At 38.4% G+C, this 25939-nt stretch overlaps 1 protein-coding gene and 1 long non-coding RNA gene across 2 annotated transcripts in view; one reads left to right on the forward strand and one right to left on the reverse strand.

Annotated features, from left to right (window-relative positions):
- Positions 1–234: 234 nt before the first annotated feature.
- The window catches only part of LOC135201671 (cold shock domain-containing protein CG9705-like), a 154455-nt gene continuing 128750 nt past the window's right edge, over positions 235–25939 (reverse strand). Inside the window, exon 5 of the mRNA XM_064230789.1 lies at positions 235–1531. Coding sequence (XP_064086859.1) covers positions 1366–1531 — 166 coding nt within the window. The 3' untranslated portion in view covers positions 235–1365. The remainder of the gene's footprint in view (positions 1532–25939) is intronic.
- LOC135201672 (uncharacterized) lies at positions 7650–8812 on the forward strand. Its single transcript, XR_010311580.1, has 3 exons — positions 7650–7776; positions 7919–8001; positions 8131–8812. It is a non-coding gene; the product is annotated as an uncharacterized LOC135201672 (long non-coding RNA).

Here is a 25939-nt window from a genome sequence, read left to right on the forward strand (position 1 = left end):
CACATGCGAAAGTTCTGCAGAATGTTGAGGAATATTAAGGATGACTGTATGGCTAAAAATGAGTTGTCCCATACAATATTCTCTACACTACTACACAACAAGGCCCAATACCTAATGCAGTATTGACAAATGTTTCACATACTATTTCCCAGTTTTCACAGGAGAATAATCAAACGTGCAAATTACACTGATCACAAGTGCATCTATATCACTACATTACAAAAAACCAAAAGATCCTCACCACAAAAAGCGAAAGTAAAAATTTAAAATATCTTAATTAATGAAATATCTATGTATTTATAATCTAAGATAATCCTTATAATGAACCTCCGTAATTTTTAGTAATATGAAACACACACTTAAGGATATCAATTAACTCTTATGACTAAAAATAAAATTAAAATGTTCTAATTAGGAAAATAAGTACTTAACACCTTAATTTCCCTAGGAAAACTATATGTAAAACTATATGCAAATAAACTTCAAGCAACTTAAGACTCAAAAAAAGAAAGAAAGAACAAAAAGAAGCCAAAATAATCCACCCAACTAATTTAAGGAACCAATGAATCTAAAGTTCTTGTAGCCAAAACAACAAAGTAGTACTAGGCAATTGAGCGAAGTTAAATGTGTGCTTGGCTGACTGAGAAAACTTCTGAAATAATAAGCAGGAATAAAAAGGGAGACTTCACCCAAAACGGTGCATCACCAAACTTGACTCGCTTTGAGGATGTATCCCAAATTATCGTAATGAAAATGAAAATGAAAAACGTGAGGTATAGACAAATCCATACATACACATCTAAAGAATGAAACACTTAACCTCTAACTCACAGTACAGTAGAACAAGAATCAAAATCTTCAAAACAACATTTAGACAATAGCCCTGCATAGCTATAGCTATTTAATACTCCTTAAAACTGGAATTTCTAGTACTTAACTGCAAGTCAAATACAGTAGTACATACATACATACAGAACTATGAGTTAACTGAAATGTTTCTTCTGTAATAATCTTTACAGATAACTTATACGTTCAAAACTTGAAAAAATTCATCTTAACAGGTAAATCAGTATAAATGTATATAATGAAAAAATTATTCAATAAGTAGAGTAACCATCCACTAAATTAATTATATAAAGGAGGTTCACTTCCTTAATAAAAAAAAAAAATGGTAAGTAAGGATACCCGAATGAGACATGGAAAATATCTAATCAGGGTACATATATTATCTGCAGTCGAATAACCAAATTTACCAAAAAATGCAAAGAAATGAAAATGCAATTTCTCTGATCAGCTTAAATGCCTTGTTATTATAAAGAGCAAGCCCCAAACCTTATCATAGTTAATGAACCTCAAATTAAAACTTTAATGATGCTCCTCTTCTGGTAAGCAGTCCCAACGATGATGAACCTCAGGTGTAAAGTTGATTATCTTAACATGAGTGGCTTGACACTTCTCCCTTTTGGGAGGAATTGGACACAAACGGTATGTCACTTCATCTCCTTCAAGAGGGATGTATTCTCCCTCAATGCTGAAACAAAAATAGCAGTGTAAGAGTCACACACTTTCACAATGTTCAACACCCAAACAAATCACTATAATCCTCATAAACCCTTAATAACCTTTTGATACCAGGGAAGTTGCATCAACATAGCTACATGTTAAGTGATTTCTTGTAAAAAAAAATGTATATATATATATATATATATATATATATATATAGACTATAATTATATATATATATATATCATATATATATATATATACATAATTATAAATAAATGTATATATATATATTATATATATATATATCATATCAGATATATATATTATATATCATTAATATACGTATATATAAATATATATATAAAATTTTTAAAATTTAAATGAAAATACTTTGTTAATAAACTACAGATCACTATTTTACTCACCTACAGATCAACTCTGAAAAACAACAAAGAAATGGGAAATCTTGAAACATTTTAAGTATAGTATAGTAATTCATAAACTACAAGACAGATTTTACATATCCTTCACTAGCTAACACTGTGGGAATGAGTCTGGTCATTTTGATATCAGATTTTCACCTTACATGGTTACATGACCAATAAGATTGCAATAGTGCAATGTTGTCCTGACTTCCTGTCTGATCAATGTCTTCATCTGTGCACCTTCTCCAAATTTTTCTGACCATCCTACCTCTCTTTTAGAAGCAAAATGTAAAATCATTCAGATGGTGATATAAGCATTAGATTTTTCATATGGTTACTTTTTCGTTCACTCATAAAGAAATCAAGATAGCCAAACCAAAAACCAATATGGCCACTTTGTCAAGATGGCAACCAAATTATGACTACTAGCTACAGTTATCATCTTCATACAGTAAAAAAACTATACAAAATTATATTCTGGGTATTTTGAGAGATTAATTGCTGTTTTGTTAATGAAATTGGCAGACAGCAAATCTGAGCCCAAACACACTACTGATAACTGCTTAGACCTGGTAATCGCTAATTCCCCTTGAACTTCTCTATACAGGCAGTCCCCAGGTTATGCTCTGGGCACCATTACGTAAACCCGAGTTTTTGGCGCTGTAAGTAGATTTACAGCGCCATTACCCACTTTACGACTTCATTACCCAGACTTATGGTGTGATAATGGTGTTCCTAACGGCACTGTAAGTGCAACTTATTCCTACTATAATAATGGTTCTTCGGGCTACGGGGATTTTCAGCACATGGCATGCCGCCAGGGATGGAAGCCCCATTGTAAACTGAGGAATGCCAGTAAAAGGTTCAGTAATGACTGCAGACAAGTTCATCTAAATAAACATGAGCCTTATCATCTTAAGAAGAGGAATAGATCTGATTTGACAAGGAAAACTTACACCCAATCAGAGGCTGTGGCTTAGTGTGTTTTTGTTTGTTTCTGTTTCAGCTGAAAATGAAAACAATGCCACTATCAACCAGGGGATTGTGAGAGACAGCTCAGGCATACCTGCTTTTAAAATTACATCTGAACAGATTTTTTCATCTCAGAATATATTAATGTCAATATATATTATTTCCTACAAAACTGCTTGTCATAGAATACAGCAAGTAGAGAAGAAAAGGTATTTCTGTAAAAAGGTTCTAATACAAGAAAAACTATTTTTTGTGATTAACTGCACACATGTCAAAAGAAATTTTCACTTGCAAAACAGCAGCTTAAATCATTGGCTACACTTGAATCTGCACCTGTTGTGTAACTCAACAATATCCCCTTTTCCTACAAGAACCCATGGTTGTGTCAATGAGAAGATGACCTCTAAGGCCACCAAAGCAGTAATTTTCCATGTATGCAGCCCTTTCTCAGCTTTATTTTGGCTCCTAGGTCTGCCCAAATTCTCTGGTTTCCAGAGAGCCCAAACTCTTACACAAGCCAATGCTTCATGTCCTTCATGCTTCAACATAAACAGGAATAGTCAGTCAACCTCCGTCAATTTGCAGTTAAGGATTCACAGCTTCAATTATTTGCAGATTTTTTTGTGTGGAACTTATCACTGAATTATTCGTAAAAAATTTGGTATATGACATGGATATTTTTTCAAGAAATTTTTCACTAATTACTGTATTTTCATGACTAAATACATCTTTTATAATAACAAATTATTTACTAATTTTCAAATACCTAAAGTAAACACAGCAAACTATCAATAAAACATTTATTTTTCAATGCACATTACATATCAAGATATTGCTGTATACAGTACTATTTAACTTTCCAGTGTACCCCAATTACTGTAAAAAGAAAATGGGATTGCTTCAATACTATATGAGAGAAAATGGATGTACTTGAAAATAGATGTCACTTGAATACTAGTTTTCACACTTAGTTGTAGAACATATTTTTATGGGTAATGTTTTAAGATGAATTTGAAAATATATTCAAATGTTTTATGTCGCGAAAAGGGATGGATCCCCCTGTTTGCGACAAACCTGCTGCAACCTCAGGTTAGTTTAGCAAAGAAGAGACAATGTCATCATGAGTTCAGCTACGCACCCATGTAACTTTTAGTATATGCATATTTAAACAAGTATATACGACACTGTGTGGCGGAGAAGGACTATCAATCCTGTTAAGGAAAATTGGTGTCTTAATACATTTTTTTTACTTTTAGCGATGTACATTACAGGCGGTCCCTGGCTTACGACGGTTCCGGCTTACGACGTTCCGAGGTTACGACACTTTTTCTTAAATATTCAATGGAAAATCCGTCCTGGGTTACGACGCTTGTTCCGAGGTTACGACCCTGACGCTTCCGACGCTCCGAGTTATGATAAAAATCCTTTATAGTTTACCACAGTATATAATAAAAATATGTTTTTGGTTACATTACAACAAAAATTTTGAGGTTATGATGATTTTCGACACTTTTTTTTTCGTATTTTTTGAATTTTTTTAGTGACGCCGCATATGCAAATGAATACACTAGCTTGGGATGCGCAGTTTAAAACAGTCCAAAAGCGCAAATAATGAATAAATCATTGCTTGTTTCCAGTACATAATTAAAAAAACTATGTTTCTGGTTAGATTACAACGCAAATTCCAAGGCTACGACGTTTTGTTATGCTTTTTAACGATACCTCATACGCAGAACTAGTTTTTGAGCGGAGGCGCATAAATTAATTAACGCTATTAAACTGTATGGTAAATTGACCGAACAACGACCTCGAACGGTTGAGGACGCTAAGCGTAACAATACCAAACAACGCCAATTCAATCGCGTGCCTGCCTGAAGTTCAGTCGGTTGTGTGCTAATACGTTGTTGATTTTCCTTGCCATTTTCGCAAATTTACAATGGCTCCTAAACGCCAAAGTACTTCCTCCGATGATAGTTCATCCAAGAAGAGGAAGGTCATCATGATGGAGGTAAAAAATGACATGGTGAAGCGTTCGGAGAAGGGAGAAACTAACACCGAAATAGGCCGTTCTTTAGGCTGGAGCAGGACCACGGTGGTAGCCATTGTGAAGGACAAGGAACGTATTCTGAAGCACGTTAAGGATGCTGCACCGATGAAGTCAAGAGTGATAAACGAGAAGCAACGTAGCCAGAGCATTGTTGAAATGGAGAAGCTCTTGATGATCTGGCTGGACGACCAGAACCAGCGTCGTATTCTGGTGAGCTTAAGTGTGATCCAGGAGAAGGCTAGAGCGCTGCATGAGGCAGTAGTGAAAAAGTTTGGCGAAGGCAGTGCTGGTGGTGAATTTTCCGCGAATAGAGGTTGGTTTAACCGTTTTAAGGCTCGTGCAAATTTGCATAATGTGAAGCTGCAAGGTGAAGCTGCTAGTGCTGATAGCGAAGCAGCAGGTAGTTTTCCTGGTGGTTTGGCCGAGATAATTAAGGATGGTGGCTACACGGCTGACCAAGTCTTTAATGTGGATGAGACTGGATTATTTTGGAAAAGAATGCCAAATCGAACGTACCTTTCCAAGGAGGAGAAGTCAGCACCTGGCCATAAAGCTGGAAAGGAGCGACTGACTTTGCTGTTTGGGGCCAATGCAAGTGGCGATTTGAAACTGAAGCCCTTGCTGGTGTATTTGGCCGAGAATCCCAGGGCATTCAAGGGCATTTTCAAGAGTCAACTCCCTGTGATTTGGAAATCAAATAAGAAGGCTTGGGTTACCTTGATGGTCTTCGAAGATTGGTTCAATGACCATTTCGTGCCAGCAGTGGAACGGTATTTGACTTCGAAGGGTCTGCCTTTTAAGGCCCTCTTAGTCCTGGACAATGCCCCTGGTCACCCTTCAAATTTGAGCGACATGCACCCTAATGTGAAGGTGGTGTACCTCCCACCCAATACCACATCGCTGATACAGCCAATGGACCAGGGAGCAATAGCTAATTTCAAGGCTTACTACCTTAGAAGGACCATGCGTTTTGCTTTGAGGGCCATAGAAGCTAACAAGGAGTTGACACTGAAGCAATTCTGGAAGGGCTACAACATTGCTGATGCAGTGAAAAATATTGCAAGTGCTTGGGACGAGGTGAAGACGACCACTTTAAATGGGGCCTGGAAGAAACTGTGTCCACAGTTTGTGCACAGTTTTGAAGGCTTTGACCAGGCAGAAGACGTCGAGACTGTGACGAAGAAGATCGTAGGGCTAAGCAAGAGGCTGAAACTAGATCTTGAACCTGATGATGTAACAGAGCTGCTGGCATCCCATGGAGAGGAATTGTCTGCAGAGGACTTGCTTGAACTTGAACAGCAAATGATTGAGGAAGAGGAGGCGGCACCAGAGCCAAAAGCCAGGTCATTAACTGTGAAAGGCTTGTCAGAGGGTTTTACTCATCTGGAGAGAGCCTTGGCTTCTTTTGAGGCAGAAGACCCTAACGTTGCCAGGTTTGACAAAATAAAACGTGGAATGTTAGACTTAGTAACTTTCTACAAGGAGACCCTGAAGGAGAAGCAGACGAAGAGAAGTGTGCAGTCCAGGCTTGACACTTTCTTTCACAAGTCTCCAGTACCACCACCTCCCACTCCTAGTCCTGGTAAGGAATTCTGAACTGTTTTACTAATTTATGTGTTTACATAGTGTACATATAAAATTCCAGATCTCCCTGTACTACCTGTGACAGTTCCAGATCTCCCTGTACTACCTGTGACAGTTCCAGATCCCCCTGTACCTGGACCCTCTGTAGCAGCCCGTCCACCTGTACTACTACAATCAGGTAAGCAATTTCATTTTTCTCATTTTCATGTTGGAAATTGTTTACACCCTACATACATACGTACACTAACTTACATAGTGGTACAATGTGTTTGATGTTGCATAGCCTTATTATTTTTTTTTTTCATTTCAGACCCCTTTGATAGTGACAGCGACCCAGATGACCCTGAGCCTTTCCATGGTTTTGATGCCTCGCCCTATTCATCAGGTAAGGAATCCTTAACAAATTTGTATAAAATGTTTTATAAATTGCTAATAGAAATTTTATTAAAAGTGTACATATGCTACAGTTACATCCACCTTATATTTATGTACCCTATCATTCTTTCCAGATCTAGATGTTCCCTCATCAGAGCCCAAATCAGTTGATACGAGTAGTATCACCTCTCCAGAGCCCAAATCAGTTGATACGAGTAGTATCACCTCTTCAACTCCTTCAGGTAAAAGAATTCTTCATTTTTTATACTATTGTACATACGTATTACACACTACATATGTCAAACAGTAATAACATGTGCAGTAGTTACAGTAGTCATTTTATATATTTTTTATCATTCCAGACTCCCAAGCACCTGCCCATCCCACTCCATAGCCCAGCCACCCACTCATCTACCATATGCCCATCCCAGTAAGCAAGCCAACCACTAGAATTTGGTAAGGACATTTTTTTTATTAATGTTTTATTATTACATATGTAATAACCATGTTATGTCTATAACATACATACTATAATCATATGTACATTATCATTCCAGACTGGCATGCACCTATGACTTACATAAACCAGACCTCTACATAGCCTACATGTCTTCATTTTGCTGAAGGTAAGGAATTCTCAGTTGTGTTTAATGTTTGCATACGTACAATAAATTTTGTACACCTAAGTGGTTACATATTGTCCTTTAATATTAATTCTTCATTCCAGACTGCCCATCATCCTAGCCTGTTATCTGTGATAAAGCACACTGAAGTTAGGTTTGGAATGCATCCTTATCATGAATGCTCTACACCTCCACCTCCATCTCCCACAACCTAGGTAACAGCTTTGAGACTCACTAAAAGTTGGTAAGTTATGTAAGGAATTTCTAAATTAAGTTTTATACTACATGTTATATGTGATATTAAACCACTGTATGGTGCATATTACTGTATGTAACTTACTCTGCATAGAGGACTTACTGACAAAATTATTTTTTGTACATTCCAGAGTCCCCTGAATGATGTAGGCTATGGGGCCACATAAGACTTTGTCCATCCAGGGTTACATAGCACGACAACTTTAAACTAAAAGTAAGGAATTAATTAACATACATTAACTCTTTTAGTACTCTTGATATATCTACAGTAATTAACATATTGCATTCACGACTTTCTGTAGTGTATATTTTGTACACTAATTTTGTTACTTTTTCCTTCCAGAACCAACATTTTTCACACAACTCCAGGTTGTTACTAACAAATTACAAGTGTCATCAAGGGATAACTACAAGTAGAAGCACCATTTTTGGATGGAAAAAACCCTTCAGGAAAGTATACATATCAAATGTAACATGTAGTGTAACAAAGTATGAACAGTAAGGTTTTTACATACAGTATTACATACGTACATAACTTTTTTTTACAGGAATTTCCAACCAAGTTTGATTATGTACATTGTATACATGTTATAAACCACTGTACGTATGGTTACTGTATGTAACTTACTAAACATACATACATGACTTAACTTTGATACTTTTTTGGTACATTCCAGAAACCCAGGACCCCCTCCATGATGCAGGCTATGGGGCCACATAAAACTTTGTCCAGGGTTACTACATAACATAGCACGACAACTGTAAACTACTACAGTACTAAAGGTAAGGAATTATACATAGTAGTAATTAACATACATTAAGTAAGTTTTATACTAAAAAAAGTGACCAAGATCTCTCACATGGGATAAGTGATCAAGGTCCCTCATGGAATTACGTACACTCCCTGCTGAACAGGGGGTGTAGACCAATCATTTACAACATGCATACCAGTTGATATTAAACCACTGTATGGTGCATATTACTGTATGTAACTTACTATGCATAGAGTACTTACTGACAAAATTATTTTTTGTACATTCCAGAACCCCCTGAATGATGTAGGCTATGGGGCCACATAAGACTTTGTGCATCCAGGGTTACATAGCACGACAACTTTAAACTAAAAGTAAGGAATTAATTAACATACATTAACTAAGTTTTATACATGTTATATATGTGATATTAAACCACTGTATGGTGCATATTACTGTATGTAACTTACTATGCATAGAGTACTTACTGACATAATTATTTTTTGTACATTCCAGAACCCCCTGAATGATGTAGGCTATGGGGCCACACAAGACTTTGTCCATCCAGGGTTACATAGCACGACAACTTTAAACTAAAAGTAAGGAATTAATTCACATACATTAACTTTTTTACTCTTGATATAACTCAAAGTAAGGAATTATAAACTAAAAGTAAGGAATTAATTAACATACATTAACTCTTTTACTCTTGATATCTATAATTTACATATTGCATTCAGGACTTTGTGTAGTATTTTGTACTAATTGTGTTATACTTTTACCTTCCAGAGCTACCAGACTGGGATTTTAGTGTACTCCAGGATGTACTACCAAAGGATTAGTACAGTGTAATAGTGTATAGTGTATAATCTAACCTAAGGATTAAGTGTATTAGTGTACGTATATTAAAGTCAACTAAGGACTTGGTAACACTTCAAGATTGTGCTTTATAGTGTCACAAGAGTATAATAAAGAATATATACCTTCAAGAACCATCCTCCTTTGGCATTGAAATAACCACACTACACATCATGCAATACTTGCATGTCACACAGGTAAGGTCTCTTTAACTTGTTATTAGTTTAAGGCATATTTCCAAGTGTCGTTCCGGCTTACGACGATTTTCAGCTTACGACGCGCCTCAAGAACGGAACCCCCGTCGTAACCCGGGGACTGCCTGTATATGCAGAAAAACGAAATGCGCCAAGCGAAATCATGCCCGTAGGATGGACTCGTTCAAGGTGGCAAAATTTAGCTTATCTGAAATGAAACTTTGCTCTAAATTCTACCCTTTTGTACAAGAACATAAATTATAATTTGCGGGGAAAAATAAGACGTAATGAACCAGATTCTGATATAGTTCTAGAATGTTGCGCACTGGCGTCACCAAGCTGTAGTTAAGACTAACTCGAGGAGAAACCGTCATTCTTTTCCAAGGTGCGAGCATGTTCAGGTAAGACTGTTTCCCTTCTCCTCTCCAGATAGTGTCGTTGCCATACTATGAGATAGTGTAAGTTGATTGTGGGTCATCCCCAACAGCCGTAGTGTTATTGTTACGGCCTCTGAGAGAGGTGTGCTTCAGGTTCAATATGAAATAAATAAATAAAAAATATTTCAACACCAACAGTTGAAACTGGGGTTACGAATATAGAAAGAAACACTAACACAACAAAGGTTTATTTACAAGCTTACTAACAAATGTAAATGCAGAATGGTATCTCCTATTTACATAAAAAGTCAAAATCTTATACTGCATGAACTGGGGGAACATTGAGGTAATTCAAATACTTGCTGCTTAGTTTAGAGACTCGAAGTGATGGCTTCACAAAAGGAGAATGGCGGTTGCAGACGTCCTCTTGACTCCGTATTGCAAAAAATAAAGTCTACTCTCGATACTTGAAAGTCAAGCAACTTTTCTTCTGATCCTTCGTCGGTCCCTTTTTCTCTCATCTCTCTCGGATGATCTCTGCTGTTGCTGATTTCTCACTGATATGGCTCTTACTGAGGATATCTCTCTGTGACTAACTGGTGATTTCTCTCTCTCACGATCTCTGCTTTCTCCTACTTCGACCGTCGTATTTATACAGCACTCAGGGGGCGGAGCCTACGGCGAACGTCACAGGCTCCCGAGACTACTAGAACTTCTTAGAAGACTCTTGACGGAATATGCATCACATATCACTGCGTTTCTCCCGCCACTTAGGTGCGTGTTGCGCTCCACAACACGCCCGACGATTCCAGAACAACCGCGAGAACAGGCGCCTCCAACAAGGGCGCAAATGCCTCCTTGTTGCAGAACTTCTCGAAGATGCGTTTTCCTTTCCTTTATCTTTATTTGCTATGAAGCAATTACCATCACAGTTATGTCATGTGTTTTGGCTTTATATTAATCATTGCTTCATGGGTAATTAAATTGTGTGTGTTTTGCTAACAGATTTTTTTATTAATGGCCTGTTTGTCCGCCTCATGGACATAGCGTTTTACAATGGTCATGTGCCAAATTACTTTGCTAGTTATTTGATCTTGATGTCACTTCATGTCTCTTTTGGATTGTTAACATGTAATGAGTGGAGAAATGTTTATGTATCCAAATTATTCTATTTTTGTAATAAAATCTTGTAAAAATTGTGAACCTTGTCTTCTCAAACCCTCCCCTGAGTAGTAGTAGCCAAGTCCTTCAGACCTTGTCATCGCCCAGAACACCAGGGCAAGAACTAATTAAAGTAAAACGCGAAAAATTCGCTACATTTTAGATAATAGTTTAAGGTATAATCTGTGTAGGATGATAGTTTAAGGTATAAGAGAAAATGGATGTATACTTGAAAATAGGGGTAACGTGTAGAGAACTTGCGGGATTGGAGGAACAAGAAAAGGAAGTGAATGCCATTTGGTGTCCTAATGGTGTGGAGGGAAGGGAAAGACCACGTTACCAACTGCTACTTTTGCATGACAAATCTACAAGGCATAAATTGCAAGAACAAGCACCATGTTCAACCCTGATGTTCCTTCTGCTCCTGAACCAAATGTCACCATGGAATCTTGTGACATGACTGATACAGCTGAGTATAGTGCATACAGGCCAGAAGAGGACAACCAACCGGAGCCTTTAACCAAAGCCGAACTCAATGACCTGACACAAAACCTGAACCTTTCCAAGGAATCTGCCACGCTACTGGGTTCTCGTCTTCAGGGAAACATTTACTGGCACCAGGAACAACATTCTATTGGTATCAGGACTGTGAGAGAGGTTTTAGAAAATTCTTCACATTTGATGAAGCATCTTCACTGGTCTACTGTAACAATATTGCTGACCTGATTGAATTACTTGGTCTGAAGTATGATGCTATGGAATGTAGACTTTTCATTGACTTATCTAATAGAAGTCTCATGGCAGTTCTTCTGAATAACAGAAATACGTTTTCATCAATCCCTGTTGGGCACTCAGTTGAAATGAAAGAATCCCACAAAAGCATGGGACGTCTGTTGTCTGCTCTGAACTACCAGGAACATAAATGGTTGATCTATGGAGATCTTAAAGTTGTTGGACTCATTCTAGAACGTCAAGGTGGTTACACAAAGTATCCATGCTTTCCGTGCTTATGACCGTCATTATGTCCGACAAGAGTAGCCATCAAGAAAAGGATCAAAACCTGTGTCACACAACCTTCTGTCCGACCCTCTGGTTGAACCGAGCAAGATATTGCTTCCACCCCTCCACATCAAACTTGTCTCATGAAGAACTCTGTAAAGGTATTGGACAGGGAAGGTAGAGGATTTGCTTCCCTCCATCAGAAGTTTCAACAAAAAAGCATGGAGAAACTTAAGACAGGTGTATTTGATGGTCCTCAAATAAGGGAACTCATCCAGGATGCTAGTTTTGATGATGCACTGAATCCTGCTGAACTCTCTGTCTGATTGTCCCCTAAGTCAGTCATTGCAAACTTCCTTGGCAACCACAGAAGTTCCCAGTATCAGAAGGTGGTTGATGAGTTAATGGAGAATTTCTGCCAACTTGGTGTATGCATGTTAGTGAAAATGCACTTCCTCCGGCCTCATCTGGACTATTTTCCAGAGAATTGTGGAGACTTCAGTCAAGAACAGGGTAAGCACTTTCACCAAGATATCAGTGTTATGGAGGAACGCTATCAAGGCCGATGGAATGACAACTTTCTGGCCAACTACTGCTGGTGCCTGAAGAGGGATGTGGAGTCTGCTCAGCACAAATGGAAGTCCCTGAAAGGACCATTCATCCATGAGTAGCTTCCTTAGTTCATTATACTACTCTTCTTGCTATCTATTCAAAATATTTTTTAAGCCTTCTGTGAATAAATCAGTAATATTTTCAATACTGTTTCATTCACCTACAAATAGATTGGAATTTAGGATATTTCTAATGTTCTAATATTTCAGTAACTTCATCTAACTGAGTAAAATGAGCATGATTTTTTAATTCAGTGTAAAAATCTGGCCTAAAATCAGCTATTATATGTTAAGACCTTGAAAGCAGCGCAGGTCAGTGTTATCAAAAGTCAATTCTAAAACAGTTCCACGTCGAATGCCGATGGCAGTATATGTTAGCTCAATTAGGAGGGGCCAAAATATTTTCTTCCTTATATTTGCCTGGTGGATATTGGCAAGTACCTCTCAATGAAGAATCAAAACAATTCACAGCCTCCAGCACACATAAAAAATATTTACAGTTTGAAGTAATGCCACTTGGACTCACATCAGCCCCATTAACATTTGTCAGATTAATGTTACAAATCTAGTAGATATAGAAAACGTTGCAGTGTACTTGGAAGATGTTATCATTTTTAGCAAAGACTTAGACAGCCACCTCAGAACATTAGAAATGATCCTAGAGTCATTAAGAATTGCAGGATTAAAAATAAAAATAATGAAATTTCAATTCCTGATGAAATCATTAGAATACTTGGGTCATGTAATTAGTGAAGATGGACTGTGCATGCAGGCCAGTAAAATAAAGGCAATAATTGATTATTACCCAGCTCCCACTAACTTGAAAGCATTAAGGTTTCTAGGTATGGTAGGTTATTATAGGTCTTTTTCTTTTATAAAAGGTTTTGCTACTAAGGCCAAACCTTTGACAGAACTATCCAAAAAGTATGTTAAATATGGATAAAAGGATGAACAAGAAACAGCTTTTCAATCATTAAAGAGTAAAATGACCACCAGGAACTGTTTTGTTCTACTCAGATTTTTCAAAAGATTTTTATTTAGCTTGTGATGCCTCGAGTACAGGGCTAGGAGCTGTATTGTTACAAAAGGCCAAAACTAGGATGAGGGCTGTATATTATGCTAGTAGAGTTTTAAATCAAGCAAAGACATTATAGTACCACAGAAAGAGAGCGTTTAGCTTTATATCGGGGTTTAAGGAAGTTTAGACATATACTTACGGGTCATAAAGTCAACGTATACTTATGGGTAATAAAGTTAACATATACTTATGGGTCAAAGTTAATGTGCTTACTGATCACAAACCCATTTGTGACTAGTTTAAAAAGAAAGCTTTCACCAATAACATGAAATTCAATAGATGGTTCATTAGTGTACATATTAGAATTTGCCCAAGATTCAGATATATTCCAGGAAAATTTAACACCTCGGCAGATGCATTATCCAGATCTCAAGAAGAAACAGAAAAATGCATTTATAACTAATACCTTTTGTTTAAGTTGTCAAGTAGTAGATTTACATTCAGAAAGAGTAAAAATACAACAAAAAAGAGAGGCAAAAATCAGACAAATATTAGGACAGCTATTACTAGATGAATCCTTAAAACCTGATTTTCAATTAATAAATGGATTGTTGTAAAAGGCTGACAGAGAAAAATGGTTGTTCCCAGACTATACATCCCACAAACACTAGCCAGAGAAGTTTTAGAACTAACGCACTCATATAAATTAGCAGGACATACAGGAATTAAAAAAAAGACAACAAGAATCATAACCAGAAATTATTTTTGGCCAAATTGTAGTGAAGATGCCAAGTAATTTGTACAAAACTGTATAATTTGTAATCAACAAAAGGGTAACATAAATCTTAAAAGCTCCACTTGAAAAATATCCATCAGAATTAAATCCATTCCAAGTAGTAACTATGGACTTTTAGGTCCATTTCCCAATACTATTAGAAAAAATAAGCAAATATTAGTCTTCTTAGAATATCTAATAGGATACGTATATAGAAATAATACCAGTAAGAAAGAGAGATACAGCTACAGTGGCAGAAGCTCTTAAATCTAGAATTATCACAAGACATTCATGCCCACAAGTTCTTCTTTCTGATAATGATGCTGAATTTACTAGTGATCTTTTAAAGAAAATATGTGAATTTTATGAAATAAATAAATGTCAAATAACCACTTATAAATAAAGTTCTAATGGAACAGTAGAATGAACTACCTAATTGTAAAATAAGGGATATCCTGAAAACTTTAGTGAGTCCAAAGACAGAAGATTGGGACTTATTACTAAAAGACGTACAATTCACGTTCAATAATACTGCAAATGACAATAGGAGAATCTCCACATTATTTGCTATACGGTTATCAAAAGAGAATGCCTAACACATTATTAGATGATGCAACACCACCCAGATGTACTTTATTTAGAAATATGATGATGTCGCATGGAAAATAAGACATACTTACAAGACAATCATGAAAACAAGGGCCTAAAAGAGGTCCATGAGACAGCTGTCAAATATTATAATAAAAAGGCCATCAAACCAGACGTTACAGTAGGTACCTACTCAAATATGTACCGAATCACATTCAGGAATGGCCAAATGTAAAGTTTCTCCTAAGTTCACTGGACCATATAGAAATGTAGAATTATTGAAATTAAACAAATATAGAGTAATTAATGAAAGTGATTTAAATTTAGGAAAAAGTAGCCCACTGGAATCATATACATAAAAGTTGTAAAGGCAGACCTGTGGTCCACTGAATTTATAAATAACATAAGACAGGAGAAAGTTGTAGAGTATAAAAAAAATTGTGGTCAATAAGGGACATAATCTCCGAAACAGACAGTTAGATATGTATAAACATGTAAAAAAAAAAGTTAGATTGTTGTTGGACTGAAAATATAGGCATAAAACACTAAGGAAACTCCACACAGATATAAAGTCAATAATACAGAAAAATTAAACACAGAAAATACAGTAAATAAGAGGTCAAAGAGAACCCTCTTACCCTTCATTGGAATTGCTTTGAACACATTATTTGGAGTTGCCACAGAAGGAAATGAAGAACATGAAAAAGAAAGAATAGATTCGAAAACTGGGAAGCAGAAAGAGGCACAGTGATAAATGAAGTGATTACCTCACACAATCAGAATGCCAAACAAATAGAAAAACTGAAAATTTTTATAAATCAAGTCAATCAGAATGTAACATAAGAACTAAACAAACTGGAAAACATACAGTTTTTAAATACATTTGAACTAGAAAGTCATTTGATATTGCAAGAACATAAGAACACATTAAATGCCAGTCTGCTAGCTTATAAAGGTATTTTGAGCCCAATATTAATCACTCCTAAAGAGTTAGAAGACATTAAATTTTGTGAAGTAGAGAAACATTTTAAAACACTTGTGAAAGATGTATCCATGTATTACAATCTAATAAGTGCCAAAGTGCTTTATGATAAAATTATTTTAATTGTGCCTTTGAATACTGGGATCACAAATGCATTAGTCACTTTGCACCCATTTCCTATGATAATTAACAATCAAATAATCATTTAATCATTAAAAAAGGTGATATCAAACATTTTGCATTAGAAGAGCACACTCACCTATTGTCATTCTTCACTGATAAACAATTTAATGAGTGCATTTTATTAAAACCATAGGAATTTATATGTAACTGATAGTCTGTATGAAAATACAGATTCATATCCATGTATCTAAGAAATGTTGATTAATCTAAATCAAGGAAATGGTGTACGTAAAAATGATATTGTTATAATACAATAAAGTTTCATACATACTTACCTGGCAGATATATACATAGCTAAGACTCCGTCGTCCCCGACAGAAATTCAAATTTCGCGCCACTCGCTACAGGTAGGTCAGGTGATCTACCTGGCCTGCCCTGGCGGCAGGACTAAGAACCATTCCCGTTTTCTACTCATATATTTTCTCTTCCCCCTGTCTCCTTGCAGGGAGGCTGAGTGGGCCCTATCCGTATATATCTGCCAGGTAAGTATGTATGAAACTTTATTGTATTATAACAATATCATTTTCATACAATCAACTTACCTGTCAGATATATACATAGCTGATTGGCACCCTTCGGTGGAGGGTAGACAGCTACTTCTGGAATAGACAGGTAAACAACATATGTTGTAGGTATAAATAAAAACCTTGGTTTCCTACCTGATAGGTGGTAGACTTCGTGTGTTTGCCCCGTAGTCCTGCATCACCTCAAGAAACTTTAGCGAGATATGTGATCTATGGCCAAGAATTCTTGTGGGTCTGCCGAAGGGGTCTTATCCACTTACTCGGCAGAGCCTGAAAGGACTTTGTCAATGGGTGCTGATCCACTTATATGACAACACACCTTATTAAGGAGCACACACCAATCCCGACCACCTGATCCTAACCACCATGTTAGTATTAAAAATTGCTCCGAGTTATCCCCAAACTCTTCGCAACAACCATAACTCAACCAAATTGCACACACACACAATAATTTTTCCCCCCAAAAAAAATTTATGGATACTCATCTAATAAAAGATATCACAAGAGTTCCTTACTGAACGAAAGTGACTGGCCGCCTGTGCGGCATCTGCACTTGTTCAGCAGAAAGTCCAGAACATATCTATTAGACTTATGTATTAATTAAGGATTGGTGTTAGCTCCTGTACCCAGGATCGTGCCCGCAGACACGAAAGGACCTAAAGAAAAAAATTTTTCATAGGTCACACGAACGTCCTTCAAATAGTGAGAAGCAAACACAGAATTACATCTCCAATATGTCGCTTCCAAGATATTCTTCAGATGACATATTTCTCTGAAAAGAGAGAGACGTAGCCACTGCTCTCACTTCATGAGCTCTTACTCTCAGGAGTTTGAAAGAATCATCCGTGCAAGCCTTATGAGCGTCCGTAATGACGTTCCTGACAAAAAAGGCTAAAGCATTCTTAGACATAGGTCTTGATGGATCCTTCACCGAGCACAAAGACCTTGTCTAGAACCTCCCAACTGTTCTTTTTCTGTATGTAAAACTTTAAAGCCTTACTGGGCAAAGAGACCTCTCCGGTTCCCTGCCGACGAGACCCGATAAGCCTTTTACTTCGAAGAAGTTTCTCGGCCAGGGATTCGAAGGATTTTCATTCTTCGCCAAGAATAATTCTTTGAAGGAACAGATGGCTGAATCTAGATTGAAACCCACTTTATCACTAAGGGCGTGCAGCTCACTAACTCTTTTCGCCGTCGCCAGTGACAAAAGAAACAAACATTTTCTCGTTATGTCACAAAACGAGGCCAAATGCAGGGGTTCAAATCTCGCTGAGGACAAGAACTTAAGACCACGTCGAGATTCCAGTTAGGGGGAGAAGTAATCTTAGACTTCTTGGTCTCAAAAGATCTAATCAGATCATATAGATCTTTATCGTTTCCCAAAATCTAGGCCTCTTTCTAAAGACGGCCGAAAGCATACTCCTATAGCCCTTTATCGTGGCTACGGAGAGACGCGATTCTTCTCTCAAAAATAACAGAAAATCAGCGATTTCTGTTACAGAGGTACTGGAGGAGGACAACTTCTTCGACTTACACCACCTTCTAAAAACTTCCACTTCGATTGGTAAACACGGATAGTGGAAGTTCTCCGGGCTCTAGCGATCGAGCTTGCTGCTTTGCTAGAAAAGCCTCTCGCTCTGACAAGTCTTTCGATAGTCGAAAGGCAGTCAGATCGAGAGTGGGGAGGTTTTGATGAAACCTCTCGAAGTGTGGTTGTCTGAGAAGATCCTTCCTTTGTGGAAGGGATATGGGGGAAGTCTACCATCCACTCCAGCACCTCTGGGAACCACTCTTGAGCTGGCCAAAAGGGGGCTATCAGGGTCATTTTTTGTCCCCTTTGAAGTCACAAACTTCCTGAGCACGTTGCCCCATAATCTTGAATGGGGGAAATGCATAAACGTCTACATGAGACCAATCTAGCAGGAAGGCGTCTACTGTTAGAGCTCTGGGGTCTTCTACTACTGAACAAAAGACTTCAGTCTTTTTGAGAGGCAACGTGGAAAAGAGGTCGATATGAGGAGTCCCCCAAAGAGACCAGAGATTCCGACAAAACTTCTGAGTGGAGTGGGTCCATTCGGTATGAAGGACCTGGTTCCTCCTGCTCAGCCTGTCTGCTCTCACGTTCCTTAAACTCCTTGAACAAACCTCGTCAAAGAGAGATGTTCCTTTGAGATGTCCACAACAGCAGGTCTCTTGCGAGCTCGTAAAGGGCATACGAGTGAGTACCTCCTTGCTTTCGAATGTATGCAAGGGCGGTTGTATTGTCCGCATTCACTTGGACTATCTTTGTTCCTCACTAAAGGTTCGAAGCTCTTTAGGGCTAGGTGTACAGCAAACAGCTCTTTGCAGTTTATGTGCCAGGACACTTGAAGAAGTCATTCCAAGTGCCTGACACCTCTCTCTTTCCCAAGGTTGCTCCCCAACCTTTTCCGACGCGTCGGAAAACAATACAAGGTTTGGGTTCTGCGTTTCTAGGGAAGTACCCTTGTTTTCCTTCAGTGGGAGTAACCACCATTCTAAATGGCGTTTCATCAGAACTGGAATGGGAAAACTGTCCGAGAGAAGCCTGTCTTCATGTTCCACGATCTTCTGAGGAAGAACTGAAGCGGACGGAGATGAAGTCTTCCTAGAGGAAAGAACTGTTCGAGCAAGGAAAGAGTCCCTAATAGGCTCAACCATTCCCCTCGCCGAAGTACGTTCCTTCCTTAGGAAGAGAGAGACTTTCTCTAAACCTCTCGTTAGTCTCTCTTGAGAAGGAAATACTCGAAAACCCCGAGATCCATCCGAATCCCCAGATAGACCAAGTTCTGGCTGGGGATCAGTTGGGACTTCTCGAGGTTCACGAGTAATCCTAAGGTCTTTATCAGGTTAGTGTCACAGTCAGGTCCTCCAAACACTGTTTCTCTGACTTTGCTCTGATGAGCCCAGTCGTCTAGGTATAGAGATATACTGATTCCTTTCAGGTGAAGCCATCTCGCCACATTTTTCATAAGGCTCGTGAAAAACCTTGAGGCGCCGTAGACAGGCCGAAACACAAGGCTCTGAATTGGAAGATCCTTCCCCCCGTCATGAAACGGAGGTACTTCTTCGACGAAGGATGGATCGGGACGTGAAAATAGGCATCCTGGAGATCCAGAGACACCATCCAATCCCCTTGGCGAAGAGCCGCAAGGACTGATGCAGAGGTCTCCATGGAGAACTTCTGTTTCTGAACAAACTTGTTCAGAGCGCTGACATCCAGAAACTGGTCTCCAGCCCCCCCGAGGCTTTCGCAACCAAGAAAAGAGATTGTAAAACCCTGGGGAGCTTTGATCCAGCACTAGCTCTATAGCTCTCTTGTCCCACATCTGATCCACCATTTGTTGAAGAGTATCTTTCAACACAGGGTCCTTGTAATTGGCGGACAATTCCCGCGGAGTTGACGTCAGGGGAGGATTGTCCAGGAAAGGAATGAGGTATCCCTTCTGTAGAACAGACATAGACCAAGCGTCTGTATCTATGAGAGTCCAGGCTTCCGCAAATCCCCGGAGCCTGGCACCTACTGGTGTTTGGAGGAGCGCCACTTCACTTTCCCCTTTTAAAGGGACGGAAAGAGGCTCTACCTCTCTTCTCAGTCGCTTTTCTTTTAGCGGTAACTCTAGCGGGAGGGCCTCCTCGAAAGGGCCGAACAGCATAGAAGAAAACACCTTTCTTGTCTCCCACCATCACTGGTCTCTTCTTCCTGGCATGATTGCAGGAGAAGATCCTGTGTTGCTTTCTCCGTCAGAGAACGGGAAATGTCCCTCACCAACTGCGAAGGGAACAAAAATTCGGCCTTGGGAGCGAATAACAAGGCTGCCCTTTGCGAATGGGATACCGCTTTTGTCAAGAAAGCGCTAAAAACAGATCTCTTCTTCAAGAGACCTGCTCCAAATAAGGAAGAAACTTCCCCTGAGCCATCCTGTACCGCCTTGTCAATACAGGACAAAATTGCAAGGAGTACGTCCGGATCGAGTCCTTCCGAGGCATGAGCCTTCTTGGACATCACCCCAAGGGACCAATCTAGGAAGTTGAAGACTTCTAAAATGTGAAAAAGTCCCTTGAGGAGATGATCCAACTCTGAAAGACCCCAAGTTATCTTCGCAGTATGAAGGCTATGTCTCCTGGATACATCTACCAGACTGGAAAAGTCAGCTTCAGCCGAAGCTGGGAGAGTGAGCCCCATATTCTCCCCAGTCTGGTACCAAATACCTCTCTTGCCCGTAAGTCTAGCGGGAGGCATGCAAATATATGAATAGAAAACGGGAATGGTTCCTAGTCCTGCCGCCCAGGGCAGGCCGGTAGATCACCTGACCTACCTGTAGCGAGTGGCGCGAAATTTGAATTTCTGTCGGGGACGACGGAGTCTTAGCTATGTATATATCTGACAGGTAAGTTGATTGTATGAAATCACAGACTATGATAAAACTTTTGAAGCACTGATAATTGATCAAGAAATTTTTTTATTTTCACTAAATACTGTTGCAGCTAAAATTAAACATAATGATGTAACAACAGAAATAAGGTTTGAAAATGATAAATCTTTTACAAAATCATGTCAACTGATAATAACCAACCATTTGTATTATGACCTAATGTTTTTACGACATAAATTCAACAAACGTGCCATATGAAAATTACTCATATAAAATAAAAGAATTCAAACTGTCTCCATTAGAATTAAAGAAACTTGAAAACTTGAACTATGTTGATGACTACATACTTTACTACAAGGAAAATGTATGCCCAGTTTTATTAGTAAATCTAGTGGTAATAGTAGTAGCTGCTACTTTGTTTATCATACTAATAAGGTAAATAATCATAAACAAAATAAAAGGGATACTGGCAGAAATTAAAAGGAGTGAACCATGATTGATAATTAAAGTTAACATTATTTTTTACCTGATAATTTATAATAATTTGGTATGCTTATTTTTTCTCCACCATTTTTTTTAGAATTGTGTCCATTATTACTAATTATTGCCAATTTAGTTATTATTATGTCCATTGTTATTGCGTATAGTTATTAAAACATTGAGGACAACGTATGGTGGTGGCCGAGTGACGTAATATTAGTGTAGGGAAAATAGGGTAGATATAAAAAGAGAGGAAAGAATAAGAGAAAGTAAAAGAATAAGAGAGTGGCATTAAGCAACGGATGTGTTTGTTGTACTGGCAACAATAACCCAAACAAGCTGCTCTACGATAAAGCTCCTGAGTAACCCTTAACCTGCCAGCGGAACCCAGACACCTCCAGCAACGTCATTAATCATGCCCAGCAGAGGAGGTGATGAAATTAATTACCGCCCAAAAGGGTGGTATAATGGACGTTGTCATTAGTCACCAACCAATGAGGAAGTACCATAAGGCGGCGACAGAAAAGACCACCTACTAAAAGGAGGAGACATTTCTTTGTTGACAGAAGGGGCCGAAAGAGAGAAGCCAGAGAGCATCCATAGTGTGCAGTTGCGTGCCTTACCAGCCGTGAGTAAGCTTCATACATCGACACGTTATCATATTACTACACTTTGCCTCAAGTAGACAATAGCAGAGCTGTACAACCCTCAATACGAACTAAACTTACATGTTACAAAACTGTATATATATAATTTTGTGCTAATGAAATCAGGAAACTGTGCTGTGTCTTTCTAGCCTCTTGAGACATCTTTTAAAAGATTTACTACAAGAATCCAGAGTAATTACAATTTATAAAAGACGAAAGAATAAAATACATTACACAGAGATATCGTCCCAATTTATACGATGAGATTTTTTGCTCAGATAGATAAATAGTGCATTTGAAGTCTGGGTTGTTCTAACTTAATACATACACTGCTTAACTTGTACATCTAAATCTTTGCTTGATTGACCGACATAAAATGACAGGCAATCTTACAAGGAATTTTGTAAATGATGTTGTTATTTGTTACGGGACTATTCTTAATTAGATACCTTTACTGGTATTTTTATAAGACAACACAAAATTAACATTAAAAGATTTAAATACTGATTTTATGGTTTCAAACCCACGAAAGCAAGGAAAGCTAAGTGTATTTTTAGGGGTTTCTTTTTCATTATTAACAACACTATAAAACTTTTTGTGAACTTTTTGATAACATAAATCAATTATATGAGGTGGGTAGCAGAGATCATTTCCTATCTTTTTTATGTATACTATTTCTCAGTCAAGATACTGTGGAGACACAATCTGCAAAGCATGTAAGAACGTGGAAGAAAACATTTTAATTTTAATATCAAGATGGTGGCCAGAATAAAAATGTACAAGTCAAATTATTTGTGGGTTTCCTATAAATGGTGAATGTACACTGGAATGACTCTCTATGTATTAATACATCTAGGAGAGGGATGACTTTGTTATTTTCAATTTCAACAGTGAATTTAAGGATGACACTAAATTATTCAATTTAGACAATAAATCTTTTACATCGATACCAATAGGTAAGACTACTAAAGATGTCACCTACATATCTGAACCATTTTAAGGGGACAAGGTGTTTTCTTTCAAAAAATTCCATATATAAGTTTGAAAGGAGAGGTGATAAGGGGTTACCCATGGCCACACCAAATATTTGTTGGTAATATTCTCCATTAAAAGTATATCTGCAATCACAAATACACAACTTAGTCAATGAAATTATGTGACATAGGTAATTCATGCAATACAAGTTCATTATTTAGATATTCTAGCACAGAGTCAATAGGGACTTGTAAACAAGGAACATACATAAAAGATGACAAAAATATTACTGGGGTTTAACACAATTTTATTTAATTTTTCCACAAGATCAAGAGAATTCTGGATGTGTGAATTAGATACAGTTCCAAGTAATGGGGATGATAATTTAGTGATATATAATTGGATAGTTTACAAGCAACTGACCCTACTGTACTAATAATTGGCCACGCAAGGTTGTTTTCCTTATGGGTTTCAACTAGGCCATATAGATTTGGGGATCATTTTTGTTTGCTTAAAATCTTTAAATACCTAACTATAGAAAGACAAATATATATTGTAATTACAGTGTTCAGGCAGTCCCCGGTTATTTGAAATCATTGATACGGAAGGTTTTACCTCTCAGCAAGTTTTTAATATTGACGATTATACTCATCTCCAGATGATATAAGCCCCATTACGGCTCGTTTGAATTTGTAACGTCCCCAAGGTGTGATGAAGCAAGTAAGATCCTGATCTTCTTCAGCAATTTTGATTTGGAAGTATCCCATCTTCGCATCCAAAGTAGTGAACCACCTGGCTCCAGCATCCATTGACGATATAGCATCATGAGGGGATCGAACTGGATATGTAGGTCTGCGCACATAGCGGTTAAGTCTTGTAAGGTCCACACACAACCGCACACCACCCATCTTCTTTGCAATAGGGACCATCGGATGACACCATTCGGTGGGGTAATCAACCTCACCAATGATATCCTTAGCAAGCAAGTCATCTAGCTGAGCTTTAATATCAGATCTCCAACAATACGGAATGGTGCGTGCTGCGGTTCACTGTTAAAAGGATGTGGCATCTGCTGACAGCTGAATCCTCATAGGACCTCCCTGCATTTCCCTTAGAGTAGCTGAAGCATCAAATACATGAGGATAAGCAGAAATGATGGAAGCTGCATGTTCTGCACGCTCTGCTTCTGTAGGGTCTCTGCTGTGTGGCCATCTTGGCAATGCCACTGGTAGAGACACCAAACTGCTGGTACTTGCAGACTGCACAACATCCTGTGTGTTAGAAATCACTTGTGGCTCCAAAACCTTCCTGGTTCTCGATGCTATATGTGGTTGCGACACTGAACATGTAAAAACATGCTGTTTTTGCGCGTGGAAAATTTTCTGGTAATATTCCCAGTGCTACAACAATCAAACCCAGCTCAGAAGTGCACATTTCACTTCCTTGACGACTGACACAACTGTTGTCGTACTACAATTCCCAAAGTTAAAAAAGCTCAAAAAGTACCCATGTTAGTGAGAGGTTGACGATCTGCTGCAATAAGACCACCCATAATGATCGGCTCCAGTGAACTCTCATGAATTCCAAGAGATTTAGCATTCTCAAGTCCTATCACAGTTGTCTCCGCTCCAGAGTCAGGTGTCCACATAACTGAACTTGATCTTTGGGGTGAGTGGTATGATGCAAATCTGAGGGTTGGACGATGATGACGCCCACAGTTACTGTAAATATGTAGAGATGCCAATGACACGATCATAGATTCTTGCTTTGAAGGCTTGAACGTGCTTTTATTATTAGTTCTTTTTCCTTTTTCTTATGGGTGACAGTGGCTGTCCCTATTTGACCTGCACCACCAACTGTGAAAGTTTTAGTGACCTTTTATTACCACATTGTTTGCAGTCCCGATGTTTATTTTTTTTTTTTCGTTTGAGCCTTTTGCATGCCCATCTTATCACGATTGGCGCTCACCTCCACACCTAAAGCACTGCTGCTTTAAATGGGCTGCCTTCTGACCTTGCTTGTATTGGACACTCTTGAAACATTATACTTTTCACTGCCCCGAATAACAACACGACTGGCATTTGCATTTTCCGATGCTCTGCAAATATCAATAGCCATCTGCAAAGTGAGCTTCTTTTCTTCTAACATACGTTTCAAAGCCTCTTCATCTCTGGTTCCAACGACGATCCTGTCTCGTAGTCTGCTGTCCATGCAGGTTTCACAAAAACCACAGAAAGAAGCAATCTCTTTAATGCCACACAAAAAATCATCGAAGGTCTCGTGCAACTCCTGGACTCTTGTATGAAAGTTGCGTCGGTCCACGATGGCATTCCTTTGGTTGCGCAAGTGCAACTCCATGGCATCCAATATAGTCTTCAAGTCCGCTCCATCATCCAGTGAGAGACCATATCTCAAAGTGCGGGTCCAATCATCGTCTAGCACGGAAACCAATGCTGACCGCTGCTCAGCAAGAGAGAGAGATGACATTCTTGTCAACACTGCATGTCCCTCATACTTGTGACGTCACGATCCAAACTCTTTAAGAGATACAGAAGACGACAAGTGTGGTGCAGGAACTGCTCTTGCCTGAGACTGATTCCCATGATGTCCCGAGGTACCAGCAAAACCCTTTAG

This window comes from Macrobrachium nipponense, chromosome 28 (genome assembly GCF_015104395.2).
Source record: "Macrobrachium nipponense isolate FS-2020 chromosome 28, ASM1510439v2, whole genome shotgun sequence".
Lineage (NCBI taxonomy): Eukaryota > Metazoa > Arthropoda > Malacostraca > Decapoda > Palaemonidae > Macrobrachium > Macrobrachium nipponense.